The sequence below is a fragment of the Rhododendron vialii genome, chromosome 5a (assembly GCF_030253575.1).
Source record: "Rhododendron vialii isolate Sample 1 chromosome 5a, ASM3025357v1".
Taxonomy (NCBI): Eukaryota; Viridiplantae; Streptophyta; class Magnoliopsida; order Ericales; family Ericaceae; genus Rhododendron; species Rhododendron vialii.
The window spans coordinates 20,159,210-20,175,091 of NC_080561.1; the positions used below are offsets into that span (position 1 = coordinate 20,159,210).

Consider the following 15,882-nt stretch of genomic DNA (forward strand, 5'->3'; position numbering starts at 1 on the left):
TAATAAATGGGGATTTGCTCGGTCCCCAAATCCCTCAACAAGACTGCACTTACTGCATGCTCGGAAACAGCTAAGTACAGAATTAAAGACTCACCAGGCTGTGGAGTTGACAACAGTGGGGGCTCGGCCAGGTACTTCTTCAGGTTCTGGAAAGCTTGTTCACATTCTGCTCCCCATTCAAATCCCTCCCTCTTTTTCAATAGCTGAAAAAAGGGTCTGCATTTATCGCTTGACCTGCTGATGAATCTGTTAAGTGCTGCTGCCATTCCAGTCAGCCTTTGGACTTCCTTGGTAGTTTTGGGACTCTGTAGTCTTTGTAAGGCATCAATCTGATCGGGATTTGCCTCTATCCCTCTCAAAGTTACCAAATGGCCCAGGAATTTTCCTGAACCAACTCCAAATGCACACTTCGAGGCGTTGAGTTTCAGCTTATACTTCCTCAGGATTTCGAACACTTCCCTTAGATCAGAAATATGCCCTCCCTTTTCTCGACTCTTTACCACCATATCATCTATGTAAACTTCCAAAGTCTTCCCGATGAGCTTCTTGAACATAATGGTTGCAAGTCTTTGGTATGTAGCCCCAGCATTCCTTAGTCCAAAGGGCATAACACTGTAACAGTATAACCCTCGTGGTGTGATGAACGAAGTCTTCTCTTGATCAGGTTCAAACATAGCAATCTGATGATATCCTCGATATGCATCGAGAAAACTCATTCGCTCGTAGCCAGAGGTTGCATCAACCAATTGGTCAATCCTAGGCAAAGGAAAACTGTCCTTAGGACATGCCTTGTTCAGGTCTGTGAAGTCCACGCAGACACGCCACTTTCCGTTCTTCTTCTTTACCACAACAGTGTTGGATAACCATTCTGGGTAATAGACTTCACGTATTGCCTTGGCCTCCAATAAACGATCGACCTCTTCGATCACAGCATTTACATGCTGTACGGCTGCCCTTCGTTTCTTCTGAATGATCGGCTTATGCAGAGGATCAATGTTTAAATGGTGACAGATCACATCTGCATCCACCCCAGGCATTTCCTCAGGTACCCATGCAAAGACATCAATATACTCTTTCAGAAATCGTATCGACTCAGCCTTTTCGTTTGCTGGTAATGATTCCCCAATCAAAAAATATCTTTCAGGATCAGTCTCGTTGATCTGAATCCTCTCCAGGCCCTCAAGCACTTTTTCAGCCGGGCTTCTTCCAACATCCTCGATGGTTGGTTGGTCTGGTACTTCTAATGTGTGAACATGGTGGACCTTCAGGGCAGTTTTAATGATGGAAATCAAGCATTGCTGTGCCACTTTCTGGTTTCCTTTAAGGATTTCAATCCCATTTGATCCTGGGAACTTCACCATCTGGTGATAAGTCGAGGAGACTGCTCTCATTTTGTGCAACCAAATCCTCCCTATAATCGCGTTATAGGAAGATGGGACATCGACCACCAAAAAGTCCGTTCTTAACACCACTGATCCGGCCCGAACAGGTAACGTTACCTTTCCTAGGGGCCAGACTGCTCCTGCACCGAACCCAATTAGAGGTGTTGTTGATTGTTCTAAGTCTGGTTGGGCCAGGCCCAGCTTCTTGAATGCATCATAGTACAACACCTCTGTACAGCTCCCCGAGTCCACTAGAATTCTTTCGATGTCGTATTCCCCAACTCGTAGGGTTACGACCAATGCATCATTGTGGGGTATTTGGACCTCCGCTAAATCATCGTCACTAAATGCCATGCTCTCGTTGCATGCATTAGTCTCTCGCCCTCTCTTGTTTCCCAACCGCATCACGTGCTGATCATGCTTGACCTGTCTTTGCAACAGCCTCACCTCACTCCTCGTATAAGGTGCAGCCAACCCATGTATCATATGGATCACGCCTTTAGGGTGTTGCTCGTAACCCAGTTCTATGGCCTTCCCTTTCTCTTTAGGGTCCTCCTGGATAAACTCTTTGAGATAGCCCCGAGAGACCAAATCATCAAGGTGCCTCTTGTATACCTCACAATCCTCGGTCATATGGCCCCAATCTTTGTGATAACTGCAGTGCTGATTCGTAGCACGTTTTGCATCTTTGTCTCCACCTAGACTTGGGGGCCATTTAAAATATGGCTGATTCTTTATTCGATAAAGAATCCTGTATATTGGTTCTTTCCAAACCGTAGTGATAGAAAAGAAGGACTTGGGGTCAGGAGCTTGCTTGTCCTTGTATGCCTCCTTCTTAGCCTGCCCGTACTCCCTTCTGTCTTTGTAAGACTTGGGTTCTGGCTTATCCACCTTTTTGGCAGGTGCCTTCTGCTGTTCGGCAACCGTCCTGCCATCCTCACGGAGTATGTCATCCTCCATTCTGGCGTGTTGCTCTATCCGTTCCATCAATTTAGCCAAGGTGGCTACTGGATGTTTATTCAATGAACGGCGCAGCTCCCCCCGAACAGGCAAACCAGTTTTGAACGTAGCAATTGCATACTCTTCACTGCAACTTTCAATCTCGTTGAAAGTTTCCCAGTACTTCTTTGCATAATCCCTGATCTGCTCGTTCTCCTCCTGCTTCATGGTGGAAAGACTCTCAAAAGTCTTTGGGGCCTTTCTGCTCGTTAAGAACCGAGCAGTGAATTCCTCTGCCAACTGCCTCCATCCTCGTATGGATCGTGGGGCCAACTTATGAAACCAGGATAAAGCCACCTTGCCAAGACTGGAGGGAAACATCTTGCACAAGATTGAATCATCCCCCTCATGCATAAACATGGCCTGTTGGTAATGCTGTATGTGAGCTACGGGATCCGTATTTGTCTCGTAAAGTACGAATGCACCGTGCTTCACTCTGCTCGGCAACCTTGCTTCTTGTAGCCTCTTTGTAAAGGGAGAGGCTGCAATATTACTCAGGGCCTTGCGTGCTGCTTCTCGTGCAGTCACTGTCCCATCCTCTTCCTCCTTTGACTTGTGGGCCGTAGCCTTGACCCAATCAGCATCAGGTCTCTCGTACCTGTCTCGATGATGCTTTCTTGTGTCCTCTTCCTCGGGGGTAGAACTCCGGTCTCTGCTCCTCTTTTTTCGTGAAGAAGTCTTTCTCTCCGGTGTTCGGCTTCTACTTGTTCTTCCCCTTTTTCGTGGAGAAGCTTCGTGACGCCCTCTAACAGGACTTCTGCTCCTTCTTCCTCGTGAAGGATCTTTTCTGTATTGTACCATAGCATACCTACTGCCTCTAGAATTTCCTCGAGACAGGCCAGAATCCTCCGGATGCTCCCTAATTCTTTCCAATTCTCTGATCTCATGCTCTCGTTTTTTAATCAGACGAGCATACTCCTCGACTTCTTGCCTCTTCCTATCAAGAACGTCGTCACTATGGTGCACACTCCTGGAGTGCGCGATTAATTCATCCCTTTGATGGGATTTACTCCTTCTCGTGGATCTTGAAGCCGTCTCTCCATCTCCTCTATTTTTGGAGTTATGATGCACGGTAAGGGGGCGGTCCTTACTCGTGTTCCTTCTGTGCCCACCCTGGGGCTTTCTCGGAGCCCCGGGTGGTGATTTGTCCCTTCCCTCGTCTAACACATCTTTTGGTTCATGCGGCGTTGCTGGAGTTACTTCCACCATGGTCGTATTTCAAAAGGGAATTCTTTCGTTTCCCACAGACGGCGCCAATTGTAGGGGGATGAAAACAATTGACGCTTCGGATCAACTGGATTGCAACGGCTTATTCGTGCCTCTTCACCGGAACCCTAGCTCGACGTCTGAACCCTAATCTGCAAAATAGACAGGGGGTGAGTGCACCTTTGCCTCTCGTGGCAAAGGCCCTCCGATGCCTTTGTTAGTATCACGTACTAGCAGTTAAACCCTAATTATCAGTAGGAAAGCAATAATAATGCAACGTATTGCGTACCTTTTACCTCTAGGTTTTCCTCATATTTATAGATTTATGGATGCTTGCTGTCCAAGCATCCTTATTGCCATAGGATTCCTAACTCGTATAGGAAACCCAGGATATCAAGGAGTCTCGTTTCCTTTATCAGTTTATGGAAAAGAGTCCTTTTAGGATTCTTTTCCTTTAAGAGCCGAACATCCCATACTCGTTGGGTATCTTTCTCAGATCCTATATTCTTGGGATCTTTATCCCTATATGAGACATGACTATTCTGGAATCTTCCAGAGTATTCTCTCTGCTCCTACTCTCGATTGGAGTTCCATCTTTGTTCGGCCGTCTCATAGCCGAACAGACGGCTTGGACCAGTTAACTCACATGTAACTGGTCCTTGAGCCCGTACAACCTCCCTGGACTATTGACTTCTCATGTCACTGGTCCATATTGCCGAACACTTGTTTAGCATGATGACTGTCCTGTCTATATTCAAACTATGGTCCCACGTACCATTTATTCAGATATCGATTGCATTGCTTTCAACCCGTGATTACTCGTATCACATGCTAGGTTCTTTACATCATCTGTTCGGCTGTATCATAACCGAACAGTCTATTTATAGCCATGACTTCTCATATCACTGGTCCATATCGCTGTTCACCGAACTGCCCGGCGATAAGTCCAGTCGTATTTACCTCGTGTTCCCAAACATCACGTGTTTGGTAACTAAATGTATCTGCTCGGGAATACCTCCCTACAGTCATTGGGCTACTCAAGCCCTAGTGACTTGCTGCAGGTCCAGGAGCAGAGCAAGAGAAAGGGAATCCAGGCCTGGGGCAAGGTCCCGTCAAATCGAACCCCTACACTCGTAGTAAATCACATTGCAACAAGTTTAGAGAATATTCCAAAATGACACTTGAACTTTCACCCAAATATCTCATAAACACTTATACTTCATTTTATTCAATTAAACACCTGTAATTTACAACTTCCCCTAATTTGGGCACCCGATGGTTAGATTCTGTCAATTTTCTAACCAAAATTGCTGAGGTGGCACTATTCTCACATGAAGTGGCGTTCTTTGACTTTAACTCAACCAATCTTCACATGTAAAGATTCAAAAAATGCATATAGGCACACCAAATTCTCACAAGGGAAATTATACAAAAGTTTGAGAGTACCATCATGTGATACTCCGGACCACTTCACAACTACACATTTTGATAGGATCTACCATGAAGTGTATGAACCCCACAAGAATGTGAGGTTATAAAGTGGTCCGGAGTACCATGTGATGGTTCTCCCGAACTTTTGAATAACTACTCATACTTACAGAACCAACCAAACCAACCTATGCGACTGGACAAATCATCTCTGTGGGGTCCACTTTCCCTCCTAGCAGGTTTTAAAGGAAAAAGAGAAAAAAGAAGAAGAAGAAGTAAAGTAGCAAACCAAAGACTTCCCGTCGGCGACGACAAATGTCGTTGGAATATGGGAATGCTACTCTTTATCTCTCTCTCCCAGTCCGGCAGTACCAACACGACCCGACTCCTCCATCTCCGGGCCCACCGGTTCCCCATCCTTGACCTTGTCTTCCCCTTCACTTCCTCTCTGACTCACCGAGTCCTATCAAAGCTCGACGAAACATGCAAAGCTAGTAAACTAATTGCTTTCTCTGTCGCATTCCTTGATTCATCATCTCTGCAATGTGGACACGGCCAAGGAGATTTTAAACAGCCCCATTCTCGCGAATCGAACCAGCCCGTAAAAGAGTCAGCCTACAAGCTCTTGTTCGACAGAGTAATGGGTTTCACACCGTAAGAGGAGTACTAGAGGAACCTGAGGAGAATCTCGGCGACCCATTTGTTCAGCCCGAAAAGGTGGAGAGAGAAGTATGCGTTTGGTGTAGGGATCAAGCATTGGAATTGGATGCAACGAGATCTATCAAGAACAGACAGAGTATGGACCCGTCGGCGTCTAATTTGGAGTCGTCGAGGATGGCCGGAGTCAAAGGAGATAGTCGGCGACGTAGCCTCCCTTTCGTCTCTCCCATACTCAAACGCGTTTTCACCTTTTTCATTTTTCTTTTAAGGAAACCAGGTTAGAAGGAAAGTGGTGTAATGATACGCACCGGTTGACCTGCTAACTCTTAGTCTAACTCTAAGACTGACCTGGAAGTCTCCTTAGAAATGTGTCCTATCATTGGAGCTGCCCTTTTAAAAAGGCCGAGGAAGCACCCGCTTCCGTCCCCAACCCCAGCCCAAAAATGGACCCTGCTTTTTACACTAATTTCCCGATGGCCTCAATAATCTAGTGTAATCCTACTTCTCACCCCAAGTCATTCTAAAACTCCTATTCAACCCCCCTATCATGTCAGAACAGACGTTGCCACTGAAGCCAAATATATCGCCATTCTACTTTCGTCACGCTAGAATTGAGTCGGCAAATGAACTAGTTATTCGCAAGTAGTTCGGTTCATTGGTAATCGACAAGCTCTAGTATTAAGCTCATTTAGTAAACGAGTGAAGCTCGAACGCAACAACATAAACGAGCTGAGCTCGAGCTTGGTTATTTCGGCTTAAGTTGAGCTATGATAGTTAGAGCTGATAAATGAACCAAGCTATTCGATTTCGATCTTGTATTCGTTTGTTAGAAGCTTGTTGAACATCAGTTTGTTATTACATAAACAAATTAAGCTTGAACATTTTTTCCAAACTCGATAAATGTTCCCATCAAGCTCAAACAAGTTACTACTTGGCTCATTCGGCTTATGACATGCATAAAAAATCAAGCTACTCGAGATTAGCTCGTCTCACAGTTAAGCTAAACTTTAACATGTTTGATTCTTGTTAAGTTTTCAAATAAAGTTTGAACAATTAACTACTCCACTCGTTTATCACCTAAGGATTGTTTTGAATGAGCCAAGCACGAACACTTCGAAGCTCAGCTCGACTCGGTGGGTATTCGGTTTGCATCCCTAGAAGGTTAGAGCATCTCCAATGGACCATATAAATCACTAAATAGGATGAATGACCAAAATTTTGGCTAGTGAATGTGCAAAATTTAACTCCAATGGACTAGATAAATTGGTCTATAAGCTTATCACTCAATAACTCACCCTATAGATTTCGCCACGTATTTATGCACTCTTAAAATTTTGTGGACCCAATTTTTAAATTAAAAATTGTTGTTTTGATTTTTTGGGATAAAATGAGAGGTTTTGAAAATGTTGCCGTTGCAACAAAAGTTGCTTCCTTCTCTACCTGGAAACAAGGTTATTGCTGGGAGGAATTTTTCAAAATGAGGGATTGAAATTTCCTGCTTGGGCTGAAATGATGTAGATTTTGCTAAATTGAAGCTCTTTAATAGATAGAGTAAGAGCATCTCCACTCTTTACTCAAATCTTGACTCAAATTCAAATTTGAGTAAAAATCATCCAAAACCCTTCTCCACTTCTTTTTTTTTTTTGTTTTTTGTTTTTTTTTTTTTTTGTTTTGGATAAATTAGCTTGAAATTAAAAAAGATTAATCGAATGTACAGTCTACAAGGGACATACCCCAGGAGGAAAAGAAAAGGAACAAAAAAAAGAAGATTGAAAAAAATTTGCGACAACTCATGCACAACTCGCATGGAGAGTAGGGTAGAGTAAATAGAATAACAAAGTGTCATGTGTGTTGAGATCATACCCCGTTGCACTATCCATTTAAGCGGAAGGATAGTACAACGGAGTATAGTATGAAGTGATACGAGTAATAATAACATGAATTTGAACTACTGCCTGGCACATCTCGCCAAGCTAGGAAATAAAATAATAGTCACGGCCAGAGATGACCAAATGATAACCAAAACTAAGGACTAGCAGCAACATAGCAAAACGACATCAAGGGAAGCTGAATAGCTACTATAGAGGAACATGGCACCAAGAAGAGGCTCGAACCAGAGATGATGGCATCCAGCAGAGGGCCCCACCTTGCACACCACGCCCAATCCATTTGGCCTAATACTCCATCATCCAAGCCTAAGGCTCTCCAGAAACAAGCAACTCTCAGCCAACAACCAATCACCATAGAATCCAAAGATGGGATAAGCAAACCAAGATACAAATACTCTAACCAACCCAGAGAACAAGCAACAAACCCACTTCTAAAGAACAACTACTACAGAGGGACAAGGAACCGAGAAGAGGCTCGAACTAGAGATGACGGCATCCGACAAGGCTACCCTCCCAAGTACCCTGCACACCACGCCCATTCCATCCAAACTACTAATCTCTCAACCAAATCCCCTAGGCTTGCTAAAATCTAAAAGAGAGACATAAAGAGGAGCCACAAAATGTGGCCACTCAAACCGCAGGTGAACCAAGCTGCCCCTTTCGATCAACGCATTAACACCAATCTAATCAATGACAGCCAGTGAAGCCCTTTCAATCAGTGCACGACCACCAATCTAATCAAAGATAGCCCCGGAAGCTACCTTTTTCAATAAGAGCCCAACCACCGATCTAGTCAATGGCAGCCGCGAAGCTACCCTTTTCAATCAGCACAAGACCCCAATCTAATCAATGATAGCCATGGTCACAACCATACTATGCATGACCACCGGGCTAATGAAGCAAAGAATCTAGGAATTTAAAGAAGCTTAACAAAGCTTGAACAATGAAACCAAAAGATGGTTCCACAAATACTAACAAAACACTGGCCCAATAGTCCAGCAACAAATTTGACATTAAACAGATAATCTAACTAGCTCACGGCTTGCAAAACCACAACTAGTTAATGTTCAATGCCAAAAACCACAAAACTTCCTTAATTACTGAATGGGTTCTCATCTGGAATACAAGATCTAGAGTCCATTACCTTCAGCCTTGGCAATTCGGTCAGTGACCCTGTACAGCCAGATATTGCAATCGCTAGAATTGGTTTCTGCTTTGAACCAGATCTCTGTGAATCGATGTAATTGTTGCCGACAGACAGGGTATTCGAAAGTTTACAGCACCCAAATTGAATCTACATCTGGATGACCCGCCGCCGGTTGCTGAGACTGCCGGCCTCAGTTGAGCACAGGTTCAGTGATATATGAATCGAGGAGGGTTGAATGCCTCCAGAACCCATTGAGGAGAGACCCATTTGCGTGGGTTCAAGAACCGACTATGAGAACCCGCTTCCGGCAGGGGTTGAATCTGAGAGCTCCGCCCTAGCTTGCCCCATCGCATTGCAGGAATAGGGATACGGCGGATGATATAGCCGGAGGCTAGGACCTCCGGCGCGGTGGAGATGGCCATAGGATCGGTCAGTCAGACTCACCTCATAGATTGCCTGTTCTCTAATCCAGATCCACGATTCTTTGAACCTGTGGGACAGATATGGAGTTGTGTTTGGAAAACCCACATCGCTATCGCCGAACCCATCAGGTTATGTGCGATTTGAGGTTGAAGATTGAAGAAATCAGATAAGAAAACCCTTTGATGGATCCGATACCAGATCCACGTACAACGAGCCATCGCCCTGCGCCGTGTACCACAACCCTCTGGACCAGTAGAGAAGACAACCGTGGGCGTTGACCATCGTTGGAACTAGATGACTCACCGGAGCTGGTCCTTGAACAAAGGCAGCTCCATTTGAACGGATGTTGAACCCTACTCTAGATAGTGGGGAAATTGAGAAGGTACGTGATAGACATAATTTACCAATTAGAGCACAAATACCTCTAATCTGGTAAGTTCAGAGAGGAAATTTTGAAGCAGGAATGCATTCATGTTAGAGAGAGAAAGCTCTCAACTCCTCCACTTCTTACCTAAATCTATACCATATTTGAGTTTCACTCAAATTTAGACTCATATTTGATTGGGACTCGAACTCTTACTCAAATTTTGAAAGGCAAATTTTACACCTTTAAATTTACAATATTACCATTAATGAAGTTTTTATTTAAATTTGTGCATATTTGTACTTGGGTTTAAGTTTACCCATTGGAACACACATTACCAAATCAAGTTTTTATCCAAATTTTTACTCAAATTTGGGTAAAAATCTGAGTATGGAGTGAAGATGCTCTAAGAGCATCTCCCGCCTTCACCCATATTTTTTCTCAAATTTGAGTCAAATTTTGGATAAAAACTCATTTTGGATAGACACATCTCCAACCATCAAACCCAAAATTTTACACATCTCCTTCTTTCTTTTTCTCTAACTAGCCATTGGAGAAATGGGTCAAGGCAAAAGTTGTCTCAGATTTGGACAAAAAAATAGGTAAAACCCAAAATGAGAAAGGGTTTGGATCAAAGATTGGAGAGAGATTTTTGTGATTTTTGCCCCATTTTTAAATTTGAGTCTTAAAATGGGTCAAGACTGAAGATGCTTTAAGTGAAGGAGGAATGCATTCATGTTAGAGAGAGAAAGCTCTCAACTCCTCCACTTCTTACCTAAATCTATACCATATTTGAGTTTCACTCAAATTTGATTGGGACTCAAACTCTTACTCAAATTTTGAAAGGCAAATTTCACAGTTTTAAATTTACAATATTACCATTAATGAAGTTTTTATTTAAATTTGTGCATATTTGTACTTGGGTTTAAGTTTACCCATTGGAACACACATTACCAAATCAAGTTTTTATCCAAATTTTTACTCAAATTTGGGTAAAAATCTGAGTATGGAGTGAAGATGCTCTAAGAGCATCTCCCGCCTTCACCCATATTTTTCTCAAATTTGAGTCAAATTTTGGATAAAAACTCATTTTGGATAGACACATCTCCAACCATCGAACCCAAAATTTTACACATCTCCTTCTTTCTTTTTCTCTAACTAGCCATTGGAGAAATGGGTCAAGGCAAAAGTTGTCTCAGATTTGGACAAAAAAATAGGTAAAACCCAAAATGGGAAAGGGTTTGGATCAAAAATTGGAGAGAAATTTTTGTGATTTTTGCCCCATTTTTAAATTTGAGTCTTAAAATGGGTCAAGACTGAAGATGCTCTAAGTGGACCATTTCCTAATCCTATTGCGGTTTAAAATTCAACATATATTGGCGATACTATGTTTTTGGTCTCATCATGTAAATAAAATTAACAAGTTCATGGAGTGATCATTCACTCAATAAACTACTCCAATTAGTAACACTTTTCCGTTTATGAATGGGCCCAATTTTTATAGAAACTATCGTTTAGACATTTGATTTTAGCCATTCCATTGGGGCGCTAGTTAATTTCGGATGAAGGGTATGTAGTTGAGAGATGCTACAACTATATACACTGCTTCAAACCACTATACAATTCATTACATTATTTTAAAATTTATGAGCATTTTTCTGTATTTTTGTAGGATTCGAAATGGACATCATAAAAATGTAGTGATTGGTGTAGTGTATATAGACTTATTGTATGTCGTTTGCAGCCCTACCACGAGAATGTTATTTTAGATTCTCTTCTTAAAAAATAATTATTCGCACTTTATTAAATATGTCATTTTCTTATAATACTATCACCTTCTATTCAAAAAAAAAAAAAAAAAAAACACAAACAAACACACTGGCGCTCGGATGACGGCTGTCCTTTCACAGCAAAACAACACACACAGAAACACTCGCCTTCTGAAACCCTTGGCTAGCCGGAACGAGGTGAGAGGATTGACGAAACGAAATGGGCGTCGGCGGCGTTGTGGTGGAGCTGCCGCTGGGAAAAACGGCAGAGGCGGCGACTTTCGACCTAGAAAAGAACGTGTGCAGCCACGGCCTGTTCATGATGGCCCCCAATTTCTGGGACCCTCTCTCCAGAACCCTACAACGCCCTCTTCTTCTTGATTCCCATGAGGAATATGGTAATGGCAGCGCCTCTAGTTCTGTTCTCGTCCGAATTTCTCAACCCTCTGATTCTCCTCACTCTCTCCGTCTCCGTGTGTTCGGCGTCGATTCTCTCTCTCCTCGACACGAGCAAGAGTTGAAGGTATTTCTTCGCCTCCACGTAGGGCTGATAAATGAACCAGACTACTTGAGTTTGAGATCGTGTCCCGTCTTTATAATTGAAATTTTTTTTTCAATCATTTTCATGATTGGGGGTTGCATAAACAATCTAAGTTTAACCATTTTTTGAAGCTTGAACAAGCTGCTAGCTACTAGTGGGCTCCAAGATTTTAGTTTAGCGGTGAAAGAACGTAGAGAGATTTTTTATATACAAAACTGTATAATAAGATAAACATATTTCTTTTGATTCAAAATTTATTGGGCCTTTTGCTAAGATATATTATGTACTTATCCACGTAATTAAGTGAATTCTCCTTTTACTTTGACTACATGTGAATGATACATGTGAATGATTCAGTGCAGACAATATCATTGAAAATTTATTATATTTAGAAAAAAGTAAAAAATGTAAGTATATTTTCTGCACCTAGGGGCTTCGCTTGAACCCGCTCGGAACCTAGTGCAGCCGCCCATGGTCGGCTCGTTCGTTTATGATGTGTAAAATATTCAAGTTACTCGAGATCGGTTTGGTTCGGCTCGACTAAAGCTCGGTTGAGATCGGCTTGTGATATAAATAAGTTTAAACTGGAACATGGTTTGAGCCTCGTTAAGATTTCAAACCAAGCTAGACAACTAACTGTTCGGCTTGTTGCACCCTTCCTCTATGTCTCTTTCTATACATATGTGCGTGCGTTTGTGAGTTTGTTTATGGATTAATAGGATCAAGTGAGGCGAATGTTGAGATTGTCAGCGGCGGAAGAGGCGAGTGTGAAGGAGTTTCAGAAGATGCATGGAGAAGCGAAGGAGAGGGGTTTTGGGAGAGTGTTTAGGTCGCCAACGTTGTTCGAAGACATGGTCAAGTGCATCCTCCTGTGCAATTGCCAGTTATCTCTCTCTCTCTCTCTCCCTCACACACACACACATTATGGTTTCAAAGAACACTAGATTACTCACACACTGTATACTATCTGAAAACACAGGGTACACAAGCAATATCAATGTACAAATAAGTGAAGCTTTATCATATTTCAGTTTGAAGGGTAACTTTGTATGCATGAAAGAACTGTAAATGCCATAAATGCATGCATTGATTGAAAGCCATTTTCCTGTTCATAAAATGCAAGCATACTGTTCTTTTCCAAAGGACTAATTAGCAATTATTGTACAGTTACTCCTTATCATACAGCATTTTGGCAATTCTTAATTAAGAGTAGGAACTTGTAATTTCTGGAATCTTGTTTTCCACCTGTTTGAATCAAAACTCATGTGCTCTGTTGGATCCCAGTGTAGCTTTGGGGGCAAGCCTCTAGTTCCCTTGCTTGCCATTTGATGTGCACTGTTCAACTCAATGGTTGGAAACCTCAATAACGTAGCTTTTAAAAGGTTCAAGTTTCCATGTCAATTTCCTATTTTGGCATTATAATCGATGGATTATTCCTTTTTAAGCACCATACGGATCTTGTAGCATGTGCTTGATAAGATTTACACACGTATAAGTTCTAGTAAAGAAGGGGTGCATGTTTCATTCCAAAAATATTGATTCTTCGATAACAACTGTACAATATACATTTCTATTGAAGTGTGAGAAAAGGCAATGGCTGACCATATTTATATGGCCCAATAGCTTGCCGACATTAGAATTTACATCAACAGATCCAAACGAAGTAGCAAAACTGTTTTTGGGTCATATTTTGTTTAAGCAAATGGCTTTTATATGGAACTGCAGACATATTAAAGTTAAAAGAAGAAAATCGTTGGAACTTATGGCCTGTTTGCTTGCCTGGTTTGAGCATTGGATTGGACTATAAATCAAGGGATCCACATATGCTATGTGTAGGTCTGGCCAAAAAAAACACATCGTATGTTTCTTTGTAACTTTTGCATTGAAGAGTAAATATCTGCTGGATAGGAAACCCCACAAAAAACGTCAGATAAATCATACCTTGCCACCTTGGTTGATGTTGTATTAGATCCCATCACTGTTAGTCCAATGGATTACATATTTTATGGGATTTATACCCCTTCACTGTTAGTCCAGTCAACCAAGTAGGCCCTAAATGTCTGCTTGCTTTGCTGTAGGTGGTCCAGGACACTGAGCATGGCAAGAGCACTTTGTGAGCTTCAGTTGGAACTGCAGCATTCATCAATCAGTGCACCAGTTGCCAAAGTTGGTAATAGTAATACAAAATCTACAGCTGAGATCAAGTACTATGTTCTGAAGACACCCCCGGGAAAAGAATCAAAGAGGAAGGTAGGAGCAAAACGAGATTCCACAATTCTAGGTAGCAGGCTTTTGAACGAAAAATTACAAATTGAAGCAGAAGATGTTGTGAGGATGGATTCTGTTGAAACCTCAGACTGCTTGCGAAGGTCAAAGGCACTATGTCCAAGCATTTCTTCAAATGGAGAAGAGTTCCATAAATGTTGTGACTCCCATCAGTGTTCAACTGGAATTAGTAAAGTTGATTCAATTGTAGTTTGTGGAGAACTTTCCTGTGACATTAGGATTGGAAATTTTCCAAGCCCAAGAGAACTAGCAAGTCTTGGCAAAAAGTTTCTGGAAAAGCGCTGCAATCTTGGCTATAGAGCAATTCGTATATTAAAACTTGCTCAGAGTATTGTCGAAGGCAAAATCCAACTTAGGGAACTTGAAGAAGCTTGTAGTGAACCAAGCTTATCAAACTACAGCAAGCTTGCTGATCAACTGAATGAAATCTACGGATTTGGCCCCTTTACATGTGCCAATGTACTCATGTGCATGGGATTTTACCATGTGATTCCAACTGATTCTGAAACAGTTAGGCACTTAAAACAGGTCCTCTGTTGGGTTTTTTTTTTTGAACTCGTGCATTCTTACCCTCTGGGAAATGTCTTTGATTCTCTTCAATCTTTGTTAGTACAGGTTCATGCAATAGATTCCACCATTAGATCAGTTCAAGGAGATGTTGAAGCGGTGTATGGAAAGTATGCACCATTCCAGTTCTTGGCGTATTGGTATGATCTACAAGCATTCCACCACACCCACCCACACCCCACACCACCCCCCCCCCCCCCCCCACCCCCCACCCCCCCCCCCCTCCCCCCCCCCCCCCCCCCCCCGCGGTCCCCTTATAATCTACACCAGTTTTTTTTGGTTAAATAAACGTTAATTTTTTGGTTCCTGTTGTTTTCCATTAATCAGGTCAGAAGTGTGGCAATTCTATGAGGAATGGTTTGGAAAGCTGAGTGAAATGCCTCACTCTGATTATAAAAATATTACGGCTGCAAATATGAGGCCCAAGGGTAACAAAAGTAAGAGGATTAAGATATCCCAAAAGCAGCCGCGAAAGTAGGACCGACTTTATGAGACAATGTGAGCCAAAATCCTTTTGCTGCATGCTGATTTTTGTACCACTACGTATATGCATACAGTTGCTGTGATTGTTTCTACACGGCATTCAACACTAGGAACATCATCCCAAGTTATTTAACGCAATGTTTGCTATTATAAATCTACTTTTTGGAATTTGGAAGATTCCCAATCGATTGGTGAAGTTGGATACTGGTTCGCTTGAAAGATTATATGCTGCCTTTATGCAGTATTTGGATATTGAATTTGCAAGGAACTTGTGAGGAATGAAGTGTCCTTTTTAGTTTAGAAAGATGCTGCATGAACCCTTACAATTCTCAGTAGCCCCAATTTTCCTCTTGCACCCATTTAACAGATTTAATATAACTCCAAATCGCCCTCGTCTTCTACAAATGTTAAACCTAATTTTTTAGGATCACCAACATGCACCACACTAGTTGCCATCCATCCTCTCCTCTCCAACACCATGCCACCTCCCCAAACCGTAATACTTTGTCTGTTCTTAGATAAACGTGCAGCTAAGAAAAAATATTCTTCGATCTGGTCTTTTGTATCAATTATATTCATCTTTATCTCTTCATCTATAACAAGATCTCTACATACTATTGAAGTTGAAGGGATCATCAAATTGTCATTTGTCCTTGTGTTCTATCTGCTACTAAAACCCTCTCGCTCATGGTTCTTTCCTTATAGCGACCAAAGTGCCACTTTACGGAGACATGTCCA

The 15,882-nt window shown here is 42.2% G+C and overlaps 1 protein-coding gene and 1 long non-coding RNA gene across 4 annotated transcripts; one reads left to right on the forward strand and one right to left on the reverse strand.

Moving 5' to 3' along the window:
• Window positions 1–6,270: 6,270 nt before the first annotated feature.
• On the reverse strand, window positions 6,271–9,658 carry LOC131326558 (uncharacterized). Its single transcript, XR_009200049.1, has 2 exons — window positions 7,889–9,658; window positions 6,271–7,855 (listed from the first exon to the last, which is right to left on the reverse strand). It is a non-coding gene; the product is annotated as an uncharacterized LOC131326558 (long non-coding RNA).
• A 1,725-nt stretch (window positions 9,659–11,383) lies between these two features.
• On the forward strand, window positions 11,384–15,349 carry LOC131326559 (uncharacterized). Of its 3 annotated transcripts, none has more exons than XM_058359382.1 (5): window positions 11,384–11,790; window positions 12,528–12,691; window positions 13,887–14,604; window positions 14,710–14,801; window positions 14,989–15,349. In XM_058359382.1, exons 1-5 carry the CDS (start codon window positions 11,488–11,490, stop codon window positions 15,137–15,139), a joined length of 1,428 nt encoding a protein of 475 aa, XP_058215365.1. In that variant the 5' UTR covers window positions 11,384–11,487; the 3' UTR covers window positions 15,140–15,349. The 3 variants fall into 3 exon arrangements, with proteins under 3 accessions (XP_058215365.1, XP_058215363.1, XP_058215364.1); XM_058359381.1 differs by having other exon boundaries at window positions 11,385–11,790; window positions 13,887–14,622; XM_058359380.1 differs by having other exon boundaries at window positions 13,887–14,801.
• Window positions 15,350–15,882: the final 533 nt, after the last annotated feature.